Genomic DNA, 27,802 nt, shown 5'->3' with positions numbered 1-27,802 from the left:
TAGCACGCACTGACCTTTATTCTGCTCCCAGACGTGTGCGAAAATAGTGACTTAAAGCGCCACCAAGCGGCGTGTAAGGTGGCATGCACGAGCACGGAAATGAAAGTTTGCGAACGGAACCGCGGTGACAGCAATGGAACAAGAAAGGGTGAAAAACGCACGCGGCAAATATAAATATAAAACATTTCTACAAGGAAACAACATTAGGGCCGCCAGGGCTCTTTGTCAAATGAAAGGAACTACATGTCTGTGTACTGGCCGGCTTGTCTTGATAACTCGTTCAAATAGGTTTTTCTTTGGAAATATAATTTTTGTCCAATTTCCTGTTGTGACGAAAAGTTAGAAAGGCAAGGAAGTGAGTTGTAGCAAAACTAATGTCACAAAGTTTGTTTCCTTTCGGTCAACAACAAAAATCTTTAAAATTATAAGAAAAGGAACTATTGTGGCAATAAAAACTGTATAAAAAGTGTTGACGTCATAAAAAGAAGCACATTGAAAAAGGCGTCAGATGAGTTTTACGTAAAATGTGTCCTCGTTTTATATATCGCCAATGAGAAACAACACGATAAATGCTTCCAGCGCGGTTAGTGTTGCAATTACCGTTGGTTAGTTAGTAGGCAAAAGATGCAAACTGTGTAGCAATTAAGTTAGTGGGATACCGTTTGTCTCTCATCTAAACATTACTTTGTGTGTATTTATATAATCAGGTCAAACAACTGCAAAGCTTAAAAGCACATGAAAAAGTCACCCAAGAAAATATTTTTCTTGAAAAAGAAACTGAACGCACATTTTGACAGGAATTTTCACAAGCAGGCAATAAGGGCGGAACTTTAAAAATACTGCAGGAAACTTGCAGAGTCACGTGCAAAACAACACTGACGTCATTGGGCATGGGAGTTGAATGCTTTCCATTAATGGCGGGGATCGGGTCAACTGTCCTTCGCCTTCCCTGATGTATGTACAACGAAGGACAAAATAAATATTCACTGTGATGTGAGCCCCGCCAGCGACCTCTAGAGGTCAGTTCAATAGCGTATAATAAGTTTCTAGGTGGAGCCACAGAGCTAAGTTTTAAAACTTGTACTCGGAAACAAAAATGTACAGGCGAGATACGAAGCTTGTCCACCGGCGTCGTCGGTACAGCTTCAAGGTCAGATCAACAACATAGTCCTTGGGCCCGTGCATGGTTCTCATTGTATACACGATGCCCGTCTGCCGCTTCTTGTTTCTTTTCTTTGTCACTCTAAATGCGCGGTCTTCGTTGCCTTTTGTCAAGAGGAAATAGTAACGGTCATTTGGAAAGCTTTGAACAAAACTCATTCTAAAGAGGGGCTTGTCCTTCTTCGCACCATCCAGGACCGTTATGTTGTGGAAAGAAACTTGCTTAGGAAGTTTGCTGCACGTCCGCCTGTCGGGAGCTGTTCGGCAAAGTGGCCTGCTACATCGACGTCTGCTGCCGGTAACAACGGGGATTCGAAAGTCAGATTCGCCGCCGAAACGTCGGTTTAATTCGCGGTCGTACCGTGCGGTGCAGAAGTGCAGGGGGTGCGAGTCAGTGAACACATGCAAAAAACAAACAAACAAGAACACACGGTTAGCAATAAATATTGTTGACAACCGACGATAACGCTAACACAGTTACATTCAACAAAAACGCATCGCATTTCCGCATTACCTTGACAAAAAAAATTAATTACAGCACGCATATGCCCTGAAATATTTGTGTTGGACTGATGTGACTTTTTTGAACCCCAACAAACGTCTGGTCGCTAAAGCACAAGTCAGCACTCGGGTAGCGCCGCATAGATTACCCTTTGTACAGAAGACCGCCAGGAGACACAATAGCGCTATCATGGCGTCACACTAACCGATTGATGTGCGGGGCGTAGTCTTTGGGACAGGTCAGCTCAACGCACTTGAAGCCTCCTCGAGTATTGAAACAGGTGTCAGAATCGCTGCAGTTGTGTGTCTCCAGGCCGCACTCGTCGATGTCTGAGCAAAGAATAGAAATACGTCAAAGGAGAACTGTGACGTCACAATTAAGGGTGCAAAGCCAGATGCTGGGGCACTTAAAAGCATTTTCTGCTTGCACATATGTTGTTGCCATGCAAACTTTACAGACAATACGAAAATACATTGCCATGTTTACTGCAGCATGGCTGTGCCATAATATACTAGCTCACCTTCAAGTAGATACACATGCTATAAATTGCTTAACTTCAGTGCCACTTAAACACAAAACAAAAAAGGTAAAAACAAATTTCACAAGATCTCAGCTTACCCTGGCAGGTTCTTCCATATTTAGATAAGGTGTAGCCATCGGGACAAACGCATGAAAAGCTGCCTGGTGTATTCTGGCACCTGTATTTGCAATGGCGTCCCAATGACAGAGAACACTCATCAATATCTGCAAAAACAAATCATGTAAACGAAAAGGTTTAATAAAGCTGAAGGTCACTAATCTAAAGATAATTGCAAAGCGTCCCAAATTTGCCTGTTTTGAACTTTTGTTAACACCGCACCACAAACACTGAACACAGCACGCTTCCACCTGATTGAAATTTTTACCCGTTTTTGGAGAGAGGACTTGACATTCACCCATGTTGAAGGGTTTGCGTATTAGTCGTATATATAGAAGCGAAAACCACGGGTGATATTTTCACGAATAGGGCAAGAATGCAGGACAAACGTTAACCCTCTTCACATACAGAGCAGAGAGGGTTCCCATCCAGTTATTTGCAGCAACCAATCAAATGGTGTCTTTTAGGCGTTTGTACAAGCGGTTTGTTAGCTGATAAGTTTATTAGGCGAATTGTCATCTCGATATGGATCTTATCAGCAATAGACTACCAACAAACTCTTTCCCAACAAATTCTGACTGAATATTGATCATTATTTCGCTAATATTTTATGGCGTTTGTATTTCCTGTATGCGTCAGCTCTTTTGGTGGCTTCAATTTTGTTACCTGGTACCATTCGTGTCATCTTAAATTAAGAAACCAATGAAGTTTACACACTTGGCTGAATTTAAAGAAGCAAGGTTTGTTCATTAAAATTTCTTTCGTTTGCAACCTCACAGAACGAAATTATTTAATTATATTATCACCAACACCTCTGTAGTTCCGAGATCCCCAAACTTTTCGTATCAGGTCACAGAAATTACCAACCTTCGCATGTTTCCAGTCCGTTTGAAGAGTTTCCCTTTTGGTAACCACGCACACATTCGCAACGATAAGATCCAGGAAGGTTTAAGCACACTCCACCATCTCCACAACGATTCAAGTCGCCCTCTTCACACTCGTTAATGTCTGCGTGAAGATAAATTTCATGATTTGGTTTGCTGAGTAGCGCTTTGCGAAGTTTTCGGAAATTGTTCAAGAAATTTTTAGAAAAGCACAGCAAGGTATATACAACACGCGAGGTTATATCAATTAGAGTATTAAAAAAAATTTATGGCCTATATTTCAAAAAACAATTGCATAAAGTAAGCACTTTGTATTGCATGCGTTTTCGAAAATCGCTTCGGTGCATTTTAAGTGCAACCGCTGAGCACGTTTGGGTTATGCGGCTAAACAACGCCTGTAGATTGATGTGGTTGTAAGTGCCGGTGTCAATTAGGGCCTAGTGCTTAATAACGCCAAAAGCGGTTGCAAATTGACTCGGCCAAAAGCGGTTGCAAATTGACTCGGCAAAACCGCCCTGCAAGGTCAAGTTATGACGGCTATATTCCTCAACTCATGTCTGAAGCTTTAGGGGCTTAACTTACATACATGGCACGTAGGTAGGTCTAATTAGATCAACTTGCGTCAAATTAGTTGGTGTTTATAGGAATGTAGGTGTCGACGATGTAAATAAGGACGCTTTCCTTGCGTTCTGGTTTTGGGGAGACAGCGTTCATGCCATAATGCACACTTATGCCCTGAAGGAATGTTAAACCTGGCGAACCTGAGATTACGTTGGGGTATCTCTCTTCTCTATGACTCGCGAACTAAACGTTTTCAGCTTTGTTGTGTTTTCTGCGGTGGTGCTACCGGCTAATTAACCGGCGCTTATCTCCATTTTACAAACTATTCAAAACATAAGCCAACCATTACTGACGTATATCATTTTATCTCAATTGAAGGAAGACAAGGTTTTGGAAAGCGGTCAAGTAATGCGTTGCACTTATAACTGGTGGGTGGCAGTTTGTAGCAATAAAAATCTTTAAGGAAGGCATCATGCTGTGTTGTATTAACATGAAACATATCATCACATTCTGCACTTTATATGTAACCACGCTGCATGGTATTTGAAAATAAAACAAACTGTCCCCAGTGAGACTCAGGAATTGCTAAACTAGCGTTGACGGCACAAGTAAACGATTCGTTACGTATCCATTAACCGCTTACGTACAGACCATCATTGAAAAGTTATTAAATTATAATATTCCCCTTTCTCAAAGCCACTTCGGGACGCGGTGCCCCAAAGGATCTCTACCGATCTATAAATTATCATAAGGACACTTTGTACGCACGTAGTATGCTCTCTAAAGACATTACCTCGCTTCAAATTAGTTAATCACTATTCTCTCCGATGTATGCTATGTAGTCAGGAACAGCAAGGAATGGTTTAAACTATCACGTCGATGACAGTTAAAATTTTACACATAGGAATGATGAACGGTAATAAGACAATGGAGCTATTTTCATCAATCTCTGTTTGCGTGACACAAAGCCTGTTTGTGTAAATATAAGTGGAAATCTGTGTCTATAATTGGACAACGTAATCATATTTCAAGGCAGTTTGTTGCATTAAGAAATTAACTTTGCGTTCCTCAGCGTATTTTTTTGGCAAGTTGTTCGTCTTGTTTAAATACATGCCCAAATTTTTCCGCGCATTTAAATCGAATTATTCTTCTGTGGGTCATCTTTCAAACAATTATGACTCACTGCGAATTAACTGATTCTCACAGAGAATAATTTGTTATCGTCATCCTTATCCTGTTTGTTATGCAAATCACTTACCGACACAAGATCTTTTGTTGGGACTCGGCCTTGTTCCTTCATTGCACCGAATTGGGTCTTGACAACGGAAAGATCCAATTTCGTTGATACAAGTTGAACCATCAGCACAAGTGTGCGATCCTGTTTCACATTCGTTTACGTCTGCAACAAATAATGAGAATTCAAATGAGTTTGGAGTTTAGTTTGTTCGTACAATTAAACAACATGTTTTGGTACGGACTGTAATTTAGATAGCTAATTAGGTATAGCCTACCGATGCAGTCGGATTCGGCGTCGTTTGGTTGATATCCGGGGTCACAGGAAAGGGTAGGTGGCTCCACACAAGTGAAACTTCCATTTGTGTTGATGCAAGTTGATCCTGCCTGACAATTCGATATCCCCAACTCACATTCGTTCAAATCTACACAAGAAATCATGGTCTGATGTGCGGAGGTGTTTTGGTATTTTGCATAAAATCTGTACCAATGCTTTGTAATTAGTTTTTTTACATTTAATTCCGCGTACAGTCGGATTTTACTGGATGCGTACTGTTAGTTTTAATTGGAGTGAAATTTTAGCCACTAGGCTGATTTTAAAGTGCTGCTTATTTTGCTTCTTTAGGAGTAACGATTTTATGTGCAAAAATTTTACCTTCGCAAATTTGAGCGTCCTTGTTAAACACAAAACCCTCAATGCATAGGCATGAGTATGAACCAACCGTGTTGGTACATCGAGAACGAGGTGGGCAACTGTAGTCCCCAGCTCTGCACTCGTCAATATCTACAAACAAAACCAGCAAATTTATAGATTAGAATATTGAAGACCAAATTATCATAACATTCCCTCTCCAACAAAATAAACAAAATAAACAAATTATAAGTTTTTTAAAACTTGTTGCATGAATATTTTTATTTCATATTATCCAGTCATACATTTTATCCCTTCTTTTGGAAAATCAATGTTTAAAAGATTTAACGAGCCAGGACCTTACAGTTAACAAACTCACCAATACAACTCCCCGTAGCGTCAGTGATGTAACCTGTACCACAGACTTTAGCCACACAACGGAACGAACCCCTCATATTTACACAATCAAGCTTGGCTCCGCAGTTGTGCAGACGCAAGGCGCATTCGTCAATATCTGCGGGCCGAAGTAAAATCAGTTAAATCAGTTTGATGTAAAGTGTCGATACGATATTATTGAGGAATATTTATGGTTTTGTGAGTACAATTGGACTAGACTTGATTTTAAATTCTGCGTTCTTAATCATCAAACAACCTTTTCATGCTGTTATGGCTGAATTTAACGTTTCGATGACAATTTACATGAATAAATGTTTTACAGGTTTGAATCACAGATTATTATTGAAAGAAAATTGTCGCTGTCACCTTCAGTCGCCATAAACATTTACATTTCGCTTAGCAAACTGTTTTACCGTCGCAAGTGTTCTGTTCCGTCAGCTCATAACCAGTCCCGCAGCTGATTCGACGCTGGCAGTTGAATCTGCCAATCGTGTTGAAGCAAATTTGGCTCTCGAGGCACGTGTGTGAACCAATCACACACTCGTTGATGTCTATACAAGCACAATTTTTACAACTTATATTATAGGTGTCCAAGCATTAAAGTCCAGTGTTTTTTGTCAATGTATTTCGCTATGCCCTTTTTCCAATTTTTCAGAAAACTTTTACAATTTTTCGAAAATAGCTCCGGTCTAAATGTTTTTACGTAAAACCAGTGTTCGATGAAACGGTATTTTCGACTAAGAATTACAAATTCTTGGAAATTGTGGGAAGAGTCCCATTACTTGCAACTTATCAGATTGTGATGTGAACTTACCGTCACACGAACGGCCATCCTGGTTAAGCTGGTACCCCTCTCTGCATGCACACTCGATTCCGTCAGCAGTGTTGTGACACAAATGTTCACAGTCATTTGCAACCAAACACCGCCTTCCGTTGATTCCTGTGAACACAAATCACAAATGTGACACTGTAATCATTTTTCATCATGACGGCAATATTGAGTGTTGGCATGACAACGCTTTGCTTGGTTGAAGTTTAAGTGGATGTGGTTGGAAAATTCCATACAGCAAATGTAACAATAGACAATTTATCGCGTGCGAAACGATCAATCCGCGCCACAAGTGACCGTTTGAAGTGTGTTTGGTCACAGGCGCTATGCCAGGATTAAAGTTGCCGTCGAAACAACACAAACCTTTCATGTGTTGTAGGAATGAGATCAAAGCGCAAGATTTGCCCCGGCGGACACGCAACCCAAATAGAGTTAAGTCATTTGCGAGAACCACCCAAACTCTTGGACACCCGTTGGGGCACGGATGGGTCTCAGTGGGTGACTGATTGTGAGGGGGACAGCAAATGTTGATTTGCGGATTAGGGGAGCTTAAAGGGTCAGTTAGCCTTGGAGCCCAAAGCATGGTGGGCTCGTTTATCTGGGGTTAAAACAGGGACATTAACATTTATCAAACAAGGCTATTTTCACAAATTAAACGATTCTGTTATGTTTATGTAACATTTTTTGTTTAATTTTGGGATTTTTTTTTGGCTGAAGTCGCAAATTTAGTCTCTGGTATTCGTTGAAATCAGGTTGTTTTTCCCCACAAAAACGTCGTCAATTCAACTGGGATAACACGTACTATTCGTAACCGGACTTCTATCACTCATCCCTCACAGCCTGGACGACACCAAAAACGGAACGAGCAAATATTGACCATAGTGCCAAAATAGCACGGACTCTGTTTGACCGAGACGCACCTCACCGCGTTAATAGATCACGCAGCGGGAAGTGTGACGTCACAATGGGTCTTTATTGATGCGAAAACGTCGTGCAAGATTTTGCGGTGAGATCGGCACGGATATAACATTACAAATAAGTCGTCAAGATTCGGTATAATTTCGACATTAGACTTTTTTTATTTTTAAATTTGTGAACTTCACACGGGTAGCAAAGCTTTGTTTATGATAAAAAATGTTAAGTGGCAAGAAAAAAGGTTTGCCAACCCTTGGTTTATTTACACAAAAAAAGAATATTAGGTGTAACCTATGAGGAAAAACTTATCGCAAATACTTATGTGGAGTTTAGATTGCAGCGCTTCAAAGGGACAAGTCTTCCCATATATGACGAAAGCGCGATGCTATTTTCTGGCACCGCAATTGCTCCCGAATAAGGAATTGTTCGGCAGAGTCCGCATTGCCAGCCCTATTGGTTGCCCAACAAGAGCCACCCAATGTGTCGTAACAATCTCTTGCTATTTTCTCCGTTCGGTGTGACAACAACAACATTACGTAACCTTGGCGTGCAAGGGAGCCAAACCGGATATAAGCCACAGTTCGCCGGTGCGTGAACATGTTGTTGTGACGTCATAAAGGCAGGGTCACACAGCGGGTTTATGGCATAAATATGATCTTGTGGTAGTTTGTGAGTGCGCAGGTCGTGAGGTAAAGGCGATCAACCAAAGGTTATCAGATTTGGGACCAGACTTGACTGCGGAAAACTACACAAAATCATGATTTGAAACAAGGTGAATTAGCAGATAACGATTTACACCGTTATAGGCACCCAAATAAATTGACTTGTGTTTTCTTTAGCCTGTAAAAACTTTAACATACCGCTAGGTAATGATATCCCCATACGTTTTCAGGCAACTTAACCAACAACCAGATATCTGGGTCAAACCGCTGTAAGCTTATCTGTCCATTCTTTACGCACACTTGGCGTAGGACAGCAAACGGCGTGTTTACTAGCATTTTTAGAATTTTCTGCTCGTCTGTACAAGTGCAGGAACCACGCTTCTTGTTCGGTAACAGTAACCCCATTCATAGACAGTTGGAAACAATGACTTCAATAGTGGAGGTCACAAGACCAGCACAAAGCCGACAGTCTCAATATTTTGGATCGTGGAGCGCGGGGATTGCTTCTTTTCAGCAATGGTTGTAAAAGCTGTTTAATACTTTATTGTGATCGGAATACAAATAACTATCCAACTACTCTTAAATGACTCCGTTTAAAAATATTTAGCAAAAAAACAGTTTGTTGATTATGCCATGGAAAGGTTGAAGTAATCTTACCAAAATAAATACGTATTGGATTTTTGCAATAAACGAAGTCAAGTTCCCTTTTACCCAGAAATAACAGTTTTTTTAAAAGAACACCGATAAAACCCTAAATTTTAAGTCAAAACGGACAACGTTTGCAAAATATTTTTCCAATGATTGTTACGGTTCATAAACGGCCACCAGGAAACCAGGCGATTTCGGTCTCTATCCCATGTTAGTGTTGTACCCATCAGAATAGTCTGCATTTAGTTTATACCACTCGGTTATCTGAGGGCCTTGGTCAACGCCATAACAATGGCAGCTTGATCCCAATGCAAACACAAGTGTCGAACACCCGAGACAAGCCTTAGCAAAACAATGGAGGCTGAGATAATTTGCGTTCACTTCTTGATAGATCGCAGCTCTTAAACTACAGGATGCAGCCGAGACGAAAAGGTTTAGATTTCGTGCGGTATAAGAGATAGAACGCGAACTTTTGCACTGCGATGGATGCAGACGACCCACTTGGGTGGCGAGTGACCTTGTTATGACCTTGGGTCACATCATATTTTGTTTTTTCAAATATTACCATTTTGTCGTTTTTTCAAAAACGAGTTTTGCCGCAATATTAAATTAAAGCGAGTTTTGCCGCAATATTAAATTAAAGCGAGTTTTGCCGCAATATGAAAATGTAGGCAAATTTGTTGCAAAATGACGTGGTTGTACCTGTGTTATCCACGGCGCTGGACAGAGTGGGTGAAACTGCAGATGGTGGCACAAACGGTAAGTTATTGTTGTTGTTGTTGTTGTTGTCAACTGTAAATAAAAGAGAAAAGTTAGGACAGGCTTTCTTCAAAGCGAGCAAAATGGGATTATTATATATCGGGGACAAGTGGGTAAGTATTACTAACTTCCAGTTGCTCCTGGGCCGTGATCGGTGATCAGTCTTCCTTTTCTACAGCATTCCGAATAGGCGGAGTTGCATGGCTGGCCTAAAGCAAGAGTAAATTAACAACCACTATAAAATCGTAACTTTTCGCTTCGATTAAGTATTGCAATGTGTGCCAACAGAACAAAATACTCGACGGTGAAGCGTGTTAAGGAAAACGATAACAATCATTTCGACACAGCGGACAACTGTAAAAGCTTCAAGATGTGGTAGTTCCGCTTAAATTCACAATCCATTACCAAAGGAACCAAGAATGCTAAAAATGTGATGTGGGCGGTATATCAGAGGGTATGCAGTGCTGTGGGATTTTAAAGGCGCTACCGCCGACGAAATGCTGCGCAAGTCTTTGGGGATTACAGCTGGTGCGAACTTGACACTGTTTGTCCGCCAACCGTGCGAAAAAGTATAGTGTTAGTGGGAGTCATATCCGTTGTGTCATCTTCCCATCTCAATTCGCTTTAATAATTGGAATCATGGCGAAAATAGGCAATATGCTCTGCACAATCCAGCAAATGGCGGAAAGATTTCCAAGCTTTTGTAAACGCTTGGCTTATTTGGATTTTGTACTTATAACTTCACTTATAAACTGAACAGAATTTGGTTCAAAAATGTGCAACATAACAAGACATTTTTTGAACATTTCCTCCCAAAGACAAGTTTATTCCTCGCCCGAAGACGGTTGCGGTTTAGTTGAAAGAACTGGCGTCTGGCGCCGGCAATGCCTTTCTCACACCATGGAATTCACCCAAATAGTTCAAAAACCGAGTCCTGCCGCTTTATTGCATTTTTTCATAATTCTGTGGCATGAAGAGTTATGAAAAACATCCACGGTATCGCGATGAAGTCCATAAAGTTCTTTTGGAAAGTGTTTGCGCTACAATTTACAAGCAGCTACCTTGTAAACATTCCAACGTATCGTTATATAACCAAAAGCCTCAAGATCAGGCCACGACTTATGTAATACAGTAAATAATAAAACCCCAAAATAATTCCTTGCCACCACATTAATTATGATTTCTATGAACATTACCTAAAATTTCCATGTCGCAGCTAAGAGAAAGGCCGAAGGCTTTGAGTCCAAGAGCACAGCAATCGCAGCAGGGCTGTAGAAAAAGTCACAACATTAATAAATCCACCCCTGTGTTGTTAATGTCAACCTTCACAGCGTATAAAAACTAGGTCGTATATTTTGTACTGAGTAAGACAGATGAATGAATGTTAAAAGGTTAGCAGATGTATATGTTGCTATGTTGGTCTTAACCCCGTAAACATCAACGCTCCAGTATCATTAAACTGACCCCTGTTAAGCATCTAACCAAGTTACATCAAGAGACGGTTTGACAGAAGATGAAAGCCACACCACGCGTCCGGACCACACAGAATCGCGTCACGTTATGTTTACTAAATGATTTGTGGCTAATGCGTCAGAGCCGAAGGGCGTTTGTGGAGAACCTGCCACCCGTGACGATTTAATTCTTGTTTAAACAAGTTTAGACAAGTTTTGTTGCATCAGAAACTATCTCTTTTTAAATTTTTTAACAAAGCTCAAAATTGCGCAACATTATTAATTGATTTTCTTTTGGACATCTAAATCATATTTTTACTTTCTTTCCAAAGACAGTTTCTGATATATTTGAAGTATTTGAATTGGTGCAATACAGTTTTACCGTTATGGCAATATAGCGTCGTTTTTGTCACGCGTTGTTAATTGCTGTTTGACACGTTTTATGAAGAACCGTTAATGGGGAAATCAGCAGGAAAAATGCCCTTGTGGCGCCATTAGCATTGTGGCAGAGGAAACAGGGAGATTCTGTTACAAGCTAAATGTCAAGATGGATTAAATGGTCCTGGACTCTAGTATTATAGGATAGAGTCAGGCGCCAGCGGGTGGACCTCAGTTGACGAAAGAGAAGGTTGAGGGAAGAGGGATAAAATGTCGACTGTGATTTTACATTTGATTTTTGTTTTTTTGCAGCTACACCTGCTGTATATATAATGTGTAATATTGCTAATGAAAAAAGTTTTTTTTAAAATTATTTCAACGAAACTACATTTTTTGTAGCACGCAGCCACTGGCCGAAGAGCACAGTAGATATCTCACTCGCTAATGACCGACTTTTGGTCTGCTTGTCACCACAATAAACGACACTCGACCGCGATAACCACAATTCCAAACAAACAAAATCAGCTTTACAATAGGGACGCCTGTCGAGTCCGGTTCGTCCGCGGTTTAAGGCAATAATCAAGTGGAATTTCGGCTTTCTGCGTTCACCACACGCCGACGGAAGCGATCGTTTGTTTGTATAGTCGGATGCAGAATCGCGATTAAATTGTTGTCGGCAACAAGCTTACGATGACTAGCAACTCCTTTCCAAAGTAAGCCTTGAGTATATAATTTGCGATCGGCTCCTTCTCTGTTCTTTTTTCATGTGTAGTTTTCCATTACAATTTCGACTTGGGTTTGTATATAAGCAAGTACAATTTTGCCAATAAATAAACATCAGTGAAGTACTACAGGCGACCAAGGTCGTTCATATTGGTGAGTTTGCAAACCCTTTGCTCCGCTTATTGCACTATCCTCGCATTTTGAAGTCGCACCCCATTTACATCAACATATATATAAAAATATTATCTTTTTCCAACCTTAAAACCGTCGCTTTTGCACTGTCCGGCAAGATGGCTTGGCACATCACATGCCGCCATGCTTCTCGCAGTCTCTATTCCCTGTTGGCAACTTTCTTGGTTCTTGGCTTGCATACAGCATTTCTCCTGTTATATATAGATGGCAATGAAAGGTTTTGTGGTAACTCTGTGTCATTATTAAATATTCTTAAGACTGACTGGTAATTTATTAGACAGGCAAACAAAAAAAAAGTAGAGTAAAAATAAAAAAAAAACATCCGAATATACCAGAGTATTTTCAAACACACAATGGCCATAAACAGATAGATGTACTTAAAAGAAATAATATATTTCATGGCGTAATAACTGACCTGAGCAACTGCACATATTTGACTGTATGTGTCCACGGTGACACGGATTCCAGCACATGTGTCGTGATCCAACGCCCATTGATTTCCTTCGACGCAACAAGCGGATAGAACGTTCTCGAAACGAGCTGTGATTAAAAATTGGTTTAATACAATCTCAAAACCAGAACAATAAAACTATTGGGTGGCAAACGTTGAAATCGTTCACAAATCGTATGCTGGAGCAATAAGTTGGCAGATGTAATGAAGTAAATTACGGAGGAAGTATCTTCAAATTAGCTTCACAAACCACATACACACAACCGTCAACCAACCGACGGGCTTGACATATAAACAACACACAGCTGCTTCTAAGACATTAACAGCCTCATTAAATCGTACAAGACTCGAACGATGCCAAGTAACAACTATTCGTATAAATTGGTTAACGTAAGGAAAAGCAAAGTGTACCTGGGTTTTGAGCTTGAACTGTATTTACAGTTACGACGATAAGCAAAACCTCAAGAAAAAACATACTAACAAGCTCAACAACAATACAACTAATTTTAATGTTAAATCAACACCTGCGTAAACGTAAAGAAAGAAATGCTCATTAATGTATGTACAAAGTTGGGTTTCATTTTGCTTTATCAAGCTATATGTGTATGAAATCACGCTCGCAACGGGATTTAGGTTAATGCTGGTGGATGATAATCAGCCGCAGAAACCAGTGCCTGGTATAAATATAATCCTTGACTTGGTAAGCAACCAAATCCACAGATTTCAAACTGGATTTGGATACTGGATTACTTGCAGTACCACAATCTTCTGTGTTTGACTTTGCGGCAAATTCGCTGCTTAACCTTTACAACTTTCTGGATTAAAATGTAATCTTTTTACTGTAAACGTTAACTAAATAATCGTAAAAAATTAAATAAAGGTCTTTCTAATACGACTTTGCGCTCAATGGGACATCGAACACGTCGCTGAATACAAGGTACAAGATGCAAACCTCAAACTGCTAACATTCCACACCGCGTTCTGTAATCCATTGTTTCCTTCACAGCATTTTAATTTACCACACACAGATTTGAGCGCCGTCAAAGAGATCGAAACAAATCTGGTCAACAAATCTCATTTGCTATTGGTTATATGCATGGACGCAATGCAGGAGACCCTGCAGGACAGGAAGGTGTCAAAGATGTCACCAAACAAGCGCAATGGGTGCTAAGTGTCAATTAAGATAAGGTCGCGCATTCGGAAACCATTGCTTAAGACCAATACATATTCCCACAACGGTTCGCACAGACAGACACAATAAAGTGCCCCAGTTGAAGTGAGGTTGGCACTGAGTCTGATGAGACTGCAGATCCTGCGCCTCAACGACCAATCAACCTCTGGTCTTCGTTAAGAAGCGCTATCTTATGCCAGCCACGGGATTTCGGGGAATGGAAAGATATGCACGGGGAGACTGTCAACGAGCATGGATTAGCTTGATCCTTCCGTGACACTGCAAGCAGCCATTCGTCATTCTTTAGCAGAATTCGGGTGCCACAGATTCAATTGCAAAACCCCTTCTCCCCGTTTTGACAGCACCACGATAACGAGTACAGCAAATTGCGAACAGAGGCAGTTTATCCACGGCGCCGGAGTCGATCGAGAGAGACACCTGCCTGGAGAGGGATTAGCGCCTGGCTTGACCCCACAGACCCGGAATCCGCTTCCACAGACGTCAGAAAACATAGTCAATCACCGCTGTTGTACATGGGATTGGGAGCAACGTGATTCCTTTAAAAAGTCTGGATGAAGGTTCGACTAGACGGGTTCAAACCTTCGAGATGGAAAGGTATAAATGAGGTGGTCGTTTTCTATCAACAGTCAAGTAAACGAGATGGGAAACCGTGCAATTGACTTGACAAGATAAACCTGTGCGATTACTCGGGATATCTCAAACGTTCGGTGATGGAGGTCGACAGTGAAAGATCAGTTGTCAGATTTTGTTTGTGTTTAACCTCTGTGTTTTGTGGAGAGTTTTTTCGTTATGAAAGCACAGAGGAAAAGATCCAACCCATTATTATTCCATGTTTGAAACCTTGTTTAAATCAGTTTTTGGCATGGTATCTTTCGAACAGCACTCAAGTAAACGTTTTGCGACACAAACAGAACGAACAAATAAATCTATGGTTTGTTCACCGAAAGCTTGATTCACAAAACGAAAGAGGATCAAATAGACAATCATCACAAGACATGCAAAAATTAAACATCGTATACAGAATATTAACCCACCAAAAAACTTACATAACGATTGAAGAACGAACACTCCCTTGTCACTCAACCGCGGGGTTCTTTTTAAAGTGGTTGCCATTTTTTGCATTTTTGAACAGGGCGCTGTCCGGTCTTATTTGCCCAACGAACAGGGGAATGGCAGCTAACTTTCCCACCACAGAATGCACCTTGACGCTGTGCACCGGTTGATAGATGGTATTTTGATGAGCCGCAGGTGGATCACTAGCTGCCGCTCGCATTTCAGTTGCCCGCGTACGCCAAAGTCGATGATCTGTTTGCATATTGGCAGCAGCGCCAACCGGATTTGGTAAATATGAGTTTGAACGCGTGGAGGTCACAAACACGGCCCAAAATAAAACATTTAAATTTTGACCAATTTAGACTAAAATGCCATAACCTCGCCGGAAGATCTTTTTTTGACCTGAATCGGTTCTTTGTGGAAAAATGAATTGTGTCTGTACTGCGCTGGGTTTGACCGCGGATTCCAGATTGCGTTCAGCATTGTCCCCTTTTAACCTAACCCTTCCGTTCCGAGAAGGCCGTATGTGCTTGTTCTGTTAATCACGGTTCAGATTGACATTTTTTGTACAGGTTCATTCGTCCATAAATGCCAGCATAAATGCGTCAGGCCAGTTACTTTTATTCAAACATAATTTGGTGAGTTTGTATCACATACGACGAACTTGAATGTTTGGCTAGTGGACTTGTGTATGACCGCAATGCATTGGAAAACAAACCACATCATTTTATTCCCAGCGCCAACTACTCCGCACACTAACTACGCAAATACATTGAATCATTAAAACCGCGCTATGTTGTGCAGACGGGTGGACTTGATTGGTTTCCGCCGCCCATGAGGGAGTGACATTTACGCAGGGGCCCACCGGCGCGTACCGACCATGCCCCCTTACTCATTCGTGTTTGCTCTAAACCTGACAATGCCCGCGTTATGATGTCACAAAGCTCGTCTCAAATATTGACCCTTGCGTCGCGGAGCGCGAGGTCACGTGACAAAGGCTTTAAAGGCCGCGTGCTCCGCATTCTTTTAAGGCAACAGCTGTATGAAACACGGACTGGAGTTTCGAACTGCCCAACGTGCACACAGCGCCAACGACGGGAAGTTAGCTTTGATTACAAGATCGTCACGGGAGGAGTCAGCGTTCAAACAACAATCATGCGTTCTCTGAATTGCTGCAAATTTTTTTCGACCTCAGGTTTGTTCGCCACGACAAGAGTAAGCTGTAACCACAGGTTCGCATTTCGTTGTGCAAGGAAATCGTTGCGCCGCTGCAAGCAAGTTTTACAACACTGCATAATCCTTCCGAGGCGGTACCACGCCTTGTTACAAGATCAAGTATGTTGTTGATTGCGAAATTGGCATTTGCCGATTGCGCATGTCTTTGGTTGTCGACGAGGGGTGCTTGACACAACGAGCTGTTCAACGACCCTTTATCAACATGTATCGATCACGTGGGAGTGACGTAACATGTATGCAGACGCATTCCCACCATAAGGCGTCGCATGCCACAATCAAGTTTAGGGCGTCACATCACTGGTGTTTGCCCAAGAATTATTTTGTACACAATCGATGAAACTGTTGAAGCCAGAAAGCAAGCAATGTGTTAGTTTAGTGTTGAGGACCGCAACCCTTGACTCATCCATTCTTCTGCTCTGTGTCCACAGATACGGAATGCTCATTAGGAAAAACAATAGTGCGAATAAACCAAACGAATTTTGAGCTTGTGGTCTGTAGATTTAGTGGAATCTGTTGGTACCAAACGTCATAATAGAAATAAATTAACGTTGTCTTCGTACCGCCCAAATATGTAATACGTTCCGTTGTAATAAACGTGACTTGACGTCAATGTGAGTCAACAGCCATAAAGCCACAGCCCAGTCTGGAGTACAAAACCATATATCATTTAACTTTTAATATGAAACGATTTCTTAGGCTGGAAAATGCTTTGCATCTGGTACATTCATAATAAATCTTTTTCCGTCGTGATTGAAAGTGAATTTAGCGCATGACACATTCCACGAATTCAATGTGAATTTATTGCCTTGCTCGCTCTCCAAGACAGGAATATTCAGAGGAAATAGTACGTGGGTGGTCAATCTTTATTACGTTGGGAATACATAAAATACTTAATTTAAACCAATGTAAGACATACTTAGCATTTGGTAATACGACATCTGGGTCATCTTTCAGTTAAGGTCGAAAAACTTTTTTCACAGGAAAGATCTTTGTGTAAAATTCCGCCCCTTTCAAAGGAGTCAAGTATTGAAAAACAGAGCTTCCTTAAAAGCCAATAGTTTACCAATAAAGCTGGGTGCAATGGGAAGAATGAGTGATGCAGAAGGAAAGTAAGTTCTGCGTAAAACCGAACCCAAATATAGATCCAAACCCAGGCACACAATAGCTTGAACAAAATGCGGCTCCTAATGACTCTCACTAATGCATTGCCGGTGTTTTCGAAGGGAGCCACGCCTCTGACAAAACACTCGACTTCGGCCAAATAGGTTTCATGATCCGTGAAATGTTTGAAAGGCTTTTTCCACGCCCTAATTTTATCGCATCGGAAAGTGAAAAGACGGTAGACTTTAAATTTCCAGTCCAGAAGCAGTGTATGCAAAAATATTTGGGTACTTGGAAGTCTATTTGAGCATTTGAAATGTAACGAATCGCCGCTGTGCAAAAGCATGTAACGCACATATTTCTGGATCAAATCATCTGACATGTCAAATTCTTTTGGTTAAAACCTTACGACGGCAATGACCTCATAAAACCACAAACAAGTTTATCAATTTAGAACGAGAAATAAAAAATACAGAAGACTTTGGATCCATGCAGCTGCAAACTGAGCAAGCGCCTCTTAACTGTAAAGTGCGGCACTCAAACGACGAGAGAGCATAGCGTTACCACAACCACAGAAACACGCGTTGAATCACTGCATTCGACCACAAAATTCCAAAAACGACGCACACTGGACCACACGCAAAGTTTTGCGAGACATTGCTTTAAATCCGAAACTACAATTCAGAGAAGATTAACTATCAACAACACAAATACCTTTGACCCATGCAAAACCACGAACAAGAGAAAACGTCGTCGTCTTGCATTTAGTTACACATCAAAGACGAAAAACAACAACATAAGTTTGGTCAAGGTGCTGAAATGTTAGGGAAACAACTGTGCAAAAAAGTTGTGTTACTTACTTGCATTAGGGTTCGGGTGAACGTAGTTCGTGGTTGGACGGATCGGCTGAAACAAGTTCCGGGTGGGAGACAAAAACGTAGATGACATGAGAGGTACAATACTGGGCAAAACCGGAGTCAAACTAGGCCTCACAAGTAAACCACCTTGCCCTGGCGAGTGAAAATTGGTCTGGTTTTCCGATGGTCTGTGACAAAAAAGGATAGATTTACGTGTTAAAATAGTTTCACTTTTAACGTAGTTGCAGAATGAATACTTACTGTAATGGATTATTAGGAATAGCGTTGGGTCCTGCAAATGGGCCGGCAGGGTTGTAAACGCCTAATCCTGGACCATATGGTAGTTGCTGTTTTCCTGGATATAACATGCCACCTTGGTAACCGTTTAAGTATGGATTCTGAGGTTGCATGGGGTAGTTGTAACCTGCCTGGTTAACGTAACCGTTTGGGTTGGGGTAGCCTCCAAGAAGTGGATTTTGGTACCCGTTTACGCCGAGATTTGGGAGAACATTTGCCACTTGGCCAGTTGCGCCGTTGAGACCTGATTCAACACCTTGTGGCCTCTGTTTCTTTCCACTAACGCTCTGACTGTCCAAACTAGCTGCAGCATCGCCAACTGCACCATCACCAGCCAGACCGGAATTACCAACATTGGTTTCTTCATCATTTGCGGGGGATAGGCCTGGGCCAGATTGTTCGGTGTTGGAACGATCGCCAGTGAGTCCTAGGCCAACGTTGGGGTAGTTGTTTGATCCTGTTCCCGAAACGCCCTGGTTTCCAAGACCACCGACCCCGGGGTATTTCGGAAATGGCTGTTGAGGGTACATGTATTGGTTTGGGTAAGGATACTGTATGTTTTGTCGCAATTTTGATGGTGGAAGCTGCTCAGGTGTTTCGTCCACACCAAGTGTATTTAAAGTGTTGCTGTGGCCATATGGATGTTGGTACCCATATTTCAAGTACGAGTCGGGACGAGCAGGTATATTTGGAGACAATGGATCTGATTCGTCTCCACCTGCATCAGCATCTGCGACAACTGGTTTATCGCTGGGAGAGACTTCGGTATCTGAATCAGAGTCTGCATCGTTTTGATCTGCTGTTTCAAGACCTTCGCTGCTACTACCACTTGTTTTAACTGGTGTTTCCAAGTTTTGCTTTGCTCCAGACACAGCATCGCCTGTTGCACTTTCTCCACCTGCTGGACGGTAAAAGCCACCCAAGCCATGACGATCGACTGAGGTCAAGCGCGTTGCTCGTGACAAATCCGAACCATCAGCATTATCGTTTTCATTTGAGCCACCTGCCCCATATGCATCACCAGCTCCGGCCATTCGTTGACCAACACCATACTGACCAGGAATAAACCCGTTTCTATTTCCTTGAAACTGGTTTCCGTAAAATTGGTTGTACCCTTGACCGTAATAGCCATACCCATATTGGCCGTTTACGTTATAACCACCCAAACCACCAACACCTACATTTCCTTGTGGCTTTGTTTGACCCGGGCTTTCATCACCAATACCGGCGGCTGGTTCTGCAGCGTTGCTCGGCTTTCGTTGTAAACCACCAAGGTAGTTGGGATTGTTATAATACCCAGGATATTGTTGGTTGTAGTTCTGGTAAGGTGGTAAAAGACCCGTGTTTGGAAACGATCCTTGGTTATTATTCAAAGAAGGTGACCCCGACCTTGACTGCGAACCTGTCTCCTCGGGACTGGAACCACCGGAATTGCGACCACCATTTGCACCATAACCAGGAAAATTTTGGTAACCTATTTTGGGATATGGTTGTTGCGGGAAGTTATAACCACCATAACCACCAGCTCCACCAATTCCAGTCTGGTCTCCTGGGTTTCCATACGCGGTTGCAGAATCTTGGTTCGTTCCCGATGGATCTTGGCTTGCAGTCGCATCTGGGCTAACCAATGGAGGCACGACCACATTGTCTCCGTCTGAAGTAGATGAAGAGGAAGCAGTATCGGAGTTGGATGATGGTTCGCGAAAACCTCGTGACGGACTTCCAAACTTATTCCAGTCAGGTTGGAGCAGCGTGGTATCGTACCCCAGTTTATCCAGGTTGGTGTTGGAACGATAAACACCAGGTTGCTCTTGATATTGGTTGCCGCCGTATCGCGAGTCTGGGAGTCGACCTTCTTCTTGAATCGGATCGCGAAGCACGCGCTGGGTTGCTTCAAGTGCCAACGAAGTCTGTGGTGGGTCTATCCACAAAAAAGCACATGTATATATGATGACATGCAATTAACGTATTGACTTATGTTAAATTTCTTTGTAAATTGTATTAGGGAAAAACAATTACTTTGGAGAGATTTGATGTAGAAGCAAATCCAATACAACCAATAAAAATGGCTCATTCTTAATATGGTTTAAAAAAACAATGAACCTTATCAGACCTATACCTTGGTTGCTTGCTATGCAGTTTCTATCGTCAGTGCAAAGTAGCGAACCACCCTCGGCGGGGCAATAACACACCTGGCAGTTTGGTTTCTCCACTCTGGGGAACGAAAATATGCGTTATGCAGCGACTATTAAGATCACTTGCCCAACAAATAACATACTTGCTCCCCCCTTCATGCTTTTTTCCATCCTCCTCAATACACCCGAGCCCAAGACACTCAACACAACCATCAGCATTGGTGAAGGTGTTAATGCAGTAAATCGGAGTTTGCGGGCAAATAATCTTTGGCGCGCTTATTGGACCGAATGGAACATCTCCAAAGCTGCAGAAGAAGGGACAAGATCATTTATCCGCAGAATAACTTTCAACGCTTTGATAATTATAACCATTTGCTGGTGTCCGTTTGGCGTAAAACTATAGTGTGGAATTTCAGTTGCATATTGCAAAGCTGCAGACAGGGTGTGTACACGCACTGTTTCGACCTGTAAGGTCTCATCAGTGCAGCTGTTGTGTGGCACTGTGCTAGCTTTCACACTAGCAGGCACACTAGTCTCCACTTTGTGGTACCTTTCGGTCAACGTCGATCTGCAGGGTACCCTAAACTAGGTACCGAACAACAGAGACGACGAACCACTGTGGAGCGCACTACGGCCAAACGGAACTGCTTGGTAACCGATAGTGCAAAAGGCATAAAACACCAGTTGCATATTTTTACAAAATGGGTAAATGAAAAACAACACCCACGCTTGTAATGCGGACATGCAAAACAAACAGGTCAAGTCCGTTAAATGTGATACGCTTACGCACAAAATAGGCAATAAACAGATTATAGCCACATAAAAACTCCACAAAACTCGACTTTCTTTATTCCTCTTCAAGACATCCACCAACCCTTTATCACAAGGCATTAAAACAGGAGAAAGGGATCGAGCCACCAACACTACCCCGACCAAAACATAAAAACTTTCGATAAGCATCTTCCGTCGGCCCTGTAACATCCCGGTGGCAGGTGCGAGGTGGGGTGTTGATTCGACGATCAGTGAAACAAAGCGGGGATACAGTTATAAAACAGGTGCGGTTTTACGCTTGACCTGGGTCAAAATTCGTGAAGATCCTTATCGGCAAGCACGGTGAAGCTTGAGCCCATGCGGAAGTGAATGCCATAAAATTGTCTTCGCCGTGAAATTGACGAATTCGTCGTGGCGCATGACAGGGTAAATATGAATGATCGGAATCTCTAATCTTGGTGACGTTTTGTAGCAATTAACTTGTGCTAAATTTATGTTGCAGTTGGATGCTTTATTCGATAATTTTTTTTAAGCCACGTGGAAAAATTGTTGGTTTGGGTGTTGAACAACTAAGGTAATACTTACACCCCTGTAAACTACGTAGTAAAATATTAGCAGAACCAAATCATTTTGTATAACTTTTCATCATGTCACTTTACATCAAATAAAATCAATTTATTTTAGCTTCCAAGAAAAACACGCAATTGATTTTAGGCCCAGTACGTCTATTTGTGTATTGTACTGGTATCGCCCCGGGGCCCGTCTCATTAGATTCGACATCTACATATTCAAACTTCTCTCAAACACCTGCAAGCATCTCAAACAGCGCAAAGCGATTTTCGGCGGGAAGCGACTCTAAGCCAGTTTAGGACGTCATTCTACTTGTTCCACGCCCATTACTTTTCGCTCGAAGCTCGCAGGTTTGTGTTTAAAGAAACGTGAGAGACGCTACATAAGGAAACGATCCTAACTCCAGTGCCTGGTTTACATGTATCGTAGAACAAAAATCCGCGACTTACAAGTTCACGATCGTGTTGTACACTAAGGACAAAGAAACATGAGTTACACCCGTGGGAAACCGTTCAATATGTCAGAACCATGTGACAATGACCGCTCGGACAAATATGATGGATTGCAAAACTCGACATTTCATTTCGTCACTAAGACCGATTTTGGTATTGCAGAATGTGCTTGGGTAAAAAATATATATTTGTATCGCTATACACTTATTTGTATCGCAAAAATGCTACATTTTGACCGACAGTGAATGTACAAAGGTGAGTGCTATTCCAACATACTATGCTTATATTTGATACTGTAGTAAGGAAAACAATAATTTGACTAGTTACCCCCACTTATACATTTGAATAGGTAACACAGATATAATGGCATCCGTTCTATGACATCAAAAAACGTTCTAATCCTAACATCAGGAAGTGGCCAGGGCCTATCCTGTATCATTACAAGTCACGCTCGTAATGCCCGACACGCTTTTCACAGGCGCCCAAAAGCCACGAAGGCGAGCAAATCGTCACAAGTCGAAATGCATCCCAGTGACCTTGCCACAAGGAATTGCCGCGGCAAGCAGGATTAACGTTACGAAACCGGGCATGATGGTTATCTGCGGTGTTGGCTTACCTGCACATGATGGTGCCGCCGCCCTTGGGACACTTGCATATGGTGCTGCCGCTGTCGACCGCATATGATTCGCCTTCTGGCACCTTGCCGTCACTGTAACGAAAATTGAATTGAATAAATCTTTAGTTCTTATTTAAAAGATCAAAATCGTTGTCATTTCTACAAGTGTTTCGAGTAAAGACTGTTGACAAATTTATGCAATCGAAATATATACTTTGAGGGAAAATAACCCTTAGGCATTTGTCCAGCAATTGGCATCAATCTTCATGCCCAGAACGATTGCAAGGAAAAAGTGACCGCAGCGCTGTTTGTTGCGTCCAAACTCGATACAAAGGCGCCTTTAGGACCATGTGCTGTGTTTTTAAGTAGATAAGCCCATAATTGCAATTATACCCTAAAAGAACTTGCGATAACCTTCCCCTCGACACAAAGCGAGATTGTCGGTTCGTACAGAACACTGAGACCAAGGTGTTATGAGTCATTGCATGGGTTTGTAACTCGAGCAACAGCAGCGCAATCGACGACCTTATTAACGCTCATATGTCGTCAAATGACTCATAACAATAAGAAGCGGACGGCGCGACGAGTAGTCTTCCGTTCGACTGCTCAACGTCATCTTAAAACCATGTTTATCTTATAACATAACGTTACAAAAACGACATAAGTGTTCATTGTTATGTGGAACTACATAAACATCAGCTCAAAAGCGATGTCGTTGGTCTTCACGTTCACAAAAATCGGTAGATGCCGATCAACAAATAACCTCAAAACAGCACTTTAGGGTCGAAGGGATTGGGGGCGAAATTCGAGATCAAAAAAGGTTAAATGCGCCTAAAATATTCAACCCCATGTCAAAACAACCCTCTGAACATACACAAGCTCAGTTACTTTGATCAAGGAGAAAGTGCTGAGACGACGTAAATCGAATCATGGCGTGTTAAGAGGCTTCTTTGCAGAAGTCGTCAATCGTCACAAGGGAACTGTGGTTCTGGTACGCGGTGCGATCTCGATCACACAAGTCGTCGGGCGAGGTTGGAAAACCGGAACCCGTCGGGCGCAACCGATCATCTAGAAACTCAAAAGGGAACAGGCCTTGCTAGCACCACCTACACCTACCGACAATCGTTTTTTTTGCGCCTTGTTTTGCTGCTATTCCCCGTGCCGACAATTGTTCATTGTAACCGAGCGGATGACCTACAATAGAGGCACTGTGTGTGCGGAGGCTTGTTTAGAAGCGTTCGGCTTGCTTGCCCGCAGGTTTGATCATAAGATTTTCTCTCTAGCAGCTTAGTGCTATTCTGTGGCGTGCCCTCTTTTAATAGAATTGCATATCAGAAACAAGCATGGCAAAACTTTCAAGACGTAGGTACCACTATACAAATTTTGAAAAGATTTTATACATATATTTTTTTGAAAAACCTGGTCTTATTGTACTCACAAAAATGTAATATCGAAGTGCTTTTTCGTCTAATTCGGAAAAGTGAAGTAATGATAAGATTTAACAAATACATGATGATTATAAAAATGGCTTTAATGCGACCGAGAAGGGTTCGTATGAATGTGGCGCACGTGCCACGTACATTGCCATATATCACTTTTTCGCCGCTTTGAAACTGCTTGTCATATGTGGTCACAAAACAACCACAATGCCTGAACTAAGTTGTCGATCAAATATTGACAACTTTTCAGCGACCCATCACAACAATAATGGCGCCGAGCCCTTCTCCACGATGAGCGATTATTTTTCTAACGTAGCCAGAGTTGCGGTTATCATAATATTTGCCCCAGTTCCCTTTGCTGTAAGAATCGTGTGGAGATGTTAGACACGTTCAGGTAGCTTAATATTAATACATTTTCACATGTGTCAAGAGGACGGCCTTTGAATGCCGCCAGGCATAACTCGCTTTGAAAATGAGACACGTGGACAAATTTTGTTTGTTGATACGCAAGGAGATTGGGCATGTAAAGAGTACAGACGGTTTATAAATATTGTTCTTCGTCAGTATGCTTTGGACAGACAGAAACCAATCAAAACGAGTTTTCTATTTTTTCAAACTTTAGCACAGGCGTTCATAAAATATTCACTGAGTTGAAAATACGGTATCACACTTTTACTTATAACAGATTATAAAAAGCCATTAGAAGATAGAAGGAATTTTCGCGAATATTTAACACACTTCAACTTACGAGTATCCGTTTTGCTCGCAATCGTAACGCTGATGAAATCCCTCGCAGATGCATCCATACGTTGCACACGTGGGACAACATTCACCCTCGCTTACGGTGACATTCAGACAGTTGCTCGGCTCCACGCACTGATTTTGGTTGCAGGATGTGGTGTGATCCTGACTCGCTGCTAAGGAATCGCTTACAGATACGCGCGGTGATTGAGGCGGTTGTGGGACCACTGGATCTGCAACGACATTGATTTGTGAGTGCGCAGTTCACGATATAAACTTTCCACAAAAGAGGACGATAATGCGGCTTACAGAAAGTAAACGAAAGAAATCAAAGTTGTTGTTCAAACATAGTATTCACATATATATAGGAATGAACGCATTTATAATCCAGTGATATATGCAAAAATATTAAGAAACTACTTATGGAATGTCATCTCGAAATAATTGGGTTGTTGGTTTGTCCAAAACTTTACGGGAAGTATTATTTGTAACCAAGCACCCCGGACAGAAATCAGGCAATGGCGTCACTCTTAGTCAAGTCACAAACACATTCGGTGAATCAACATCCTGAAGTTGTTTGTGGGCGAAGAATTTGGGACAAGAAAGCGGAATTTGGCGCCTGACGAAGAGGCTTTGGACGACATCGCGAGGGCCGAAAATAAATCATCGCGGATGCAAATAACCCAGAAGAAAGCCGTCATAACTGGCGGAGTTCCATACGGAGCAAATTCTGTTGCGTGGTACGAAGTCAAACAAAGCATGACTAAACACGCTTAGAAGTTTTGTTGCAAATCTACCATGAGCTTAATTAGCGGAATGTAACTATTTTGCCCGACAAGGACTTCAAGCCACTGCATGAAAGTTATTGTTTGACTGACCTGATTCTTGCGGCCTAATGCCCTCAGGAACCAATGCATCTGGACGCTGTGCCGAGGATCCTGAGGTAGAAGATGCAGGAAGGTATCCTCCCCCAGCGGCGGACTGGAACGCTTGATCAGCGCTCGGCTCCACATCCACCGGACGAAGAGGAACTTGAGGAGCTCTGTAGCCATACGAGGAGGATCCAGCGCTGTTTTGGAAGGGATTCTGACCGAGATAGGAGATTTCACGGTCTTCTGTCGTCTTGCCTCTTCTTCCGCGAATCAGCATGTCCTGACTTTTGTAAAGTTGCCGAGGATTTGGGATTCTTCTGTTCCGCATATTACGCAAGTGGTGGTAGGGATAACTTGACGTCATCGTCATCAGTCCGAACAAGATCAACGAGATCGCTAAACGCGTTTCCATAGTGACATGCAGCAATGAAGCACAAATTTCTAATTGCTGCGTTATTTCACGTCCTATGAGCTATTGTGTAAACAGGTTTGGATCATTTCTGCACAACGCGTCGACACTAAAACCTCTTATGGACTCTTATTTAATCCTAAAGTGCATAGGCTGATACTTACTTCTTCTCAAAACGAATAAAATCCATTTAATAAAAAATATTGACAGCTATATTTAATTTTGCATGCGTAATTGACCTATTTATTAAATAAAAGTGATGTGGCGATTAATTGCCTGTTGGGGTGTCATAATTAGCGGAAGCGCAACCCAAGATGATTGTTACCGGCCTACGTCAACCTCGGGTGCAATTACGGCGCGTCGAACAATGAGGGTTTGTCAATGGTGCCTCAGCTAGCACGAAAGGGCGTTCCCCTAACCGCGTTCCGGGCCAAATTTGTCCTTGCAAATTTGCGCAGGTAATAAATCTCTTCTTGTCGCGTCGATGAAAACAAGGCATAGGGCATGCGACAGCAATTGACCGAGCAATACGAAGAGCTATGGCCGCACTTTGGACCTCAATTAGTGGCTATTCAGTAAAGTATGGAGACAGAGTACAAGCACACTGGGTTGCGTCGGCGCGTTAGTAATATCCCAACACGAACTGTCGATCGTGCACCTAGGCAAACAATTACAGTCCGAGCAATATATAGATCAGCAAACCGCAACCAGCTGGTTCGTGGTGATTATGTCCAGTCCAAAAACATTTTATCGTGACGATGCAACATGAAAGACTTTTATTTACCTCTGGTGGACTTTAATGGACCCGCCACACACCCCAAGCGAGCCTATCTGTCATAAAATCTGCCAAACCAGCAGTTGGGCCTCCTTGTAACCACGTTTTAAGTGTTATTCGTGTTGTCATCTGCCATAAAATCGAGAAATTCGTAAATGGCAGAGTACCTTTTTGGCGTAACAATGGCGCTTGTGTTTAAACAGTCGTGTAGGAGTGAATCATATTAAACAACTAGTTAGAAACGCATGTCCGAGACTTGAAAGGAACATTTCT

At 42.1% G+C, this 27,802-nt stretch overlaps 1 protein-coding gene across 2 annotated transcripts; it reads right to left on the bottom strand.

Moving 5' to 3' along the window:
- LOC145902434 (uncharacterized) lies at positions 1-26,813 on the bottom strand. 2 transcript variants are annotated; one of them, XM_082990393.1, is made up of 22 exons: positions 26,352-26,813; positions 25,481-25,706; positions 23,294-23,386; positions 21,028-21,189; positions 20,869-20,963; positions 18,714-20,670; positions 18,456-18,640; positions 12,978-13,102; positions 12,628-12,753; positions 11,015-11,087; positions 9,947-10,027; positions 9,762-9,851; positions 6,820-6,945; positions 6,419-6,556; positions 5,989-6,123; positions 5,634-5,762; positions 5,257-5,403; positions 5,004-5,144; positions 3,168-3,308; positions 2,282-2,407; positions 1,869-1,992; positions 1-1,453 (listed from the first exon to the last, which is right to left on the bottom strand). In XM_082990393.1, exons 1-22 carry the CDS (start codon positions 26,755-26,757, stop codon positions 1,072-1,074), a joined length of 5,208 nt encoding a protein of 1,735 aa, XP_082846519.1. In that variant the 5' UTR covers positions 26,758-26,813; the 3' UTR covers positions 1-1,071. The 2 variants fall into 2 exon arrangements, with proteins under 2 accessions (XP_082846519.1, XP_082846520.1); XM_082990394.1 differs by having other exon boundaries at positions 1-1,450.
- Positions 26,814-27,802: the final 989 nt, after the last annotated feature.

The sequence above is a fragment of the Ascidia mentula genome, chromosome 5 (assembly GCF_947561715.1).
Source record: "Ascidia mentula chromosome 5, kaAscMent1.1, whole genome shotgun sequence".
Classification (NCBI taxonomy): domain Eukaryota; kingdom Metazoa; phylum Chordata; class Ascidiacea; order Phlebobranchia; family Ascidiidae; genus Ascidia; species Ascidia mentula.
The sequence above is the reverse complement of the archived record's forward strand: the minus strand, read 5'-3'. Positions and strand labels throughout refer to the sequence as shown.

Bases quoted from the DNA above. Each gene is read 5' to 3' on its own strand.
- LOC145902434 (XM_082990393.1), bottom strand. From the start codon at position 26,757: ATGGAAACGCGTTTAGCGATCTCGTTGATCTTGTTCGGACTGATGACG. The intron at 18,641-18,713 runs GTAAGTATTCAT...TTTTTGTCACAG, and splicing joins ATTCCTAATAATCCATTACA to ACCATCGGAAAACCAGACCA. The intron at 5,145-5,256 runs GTAGGCTATACC...TATTTGTTGCAG, and splicing joins CGCCGAATCCGACTGCATCG to ACGTAAACGAATGTGAAACA.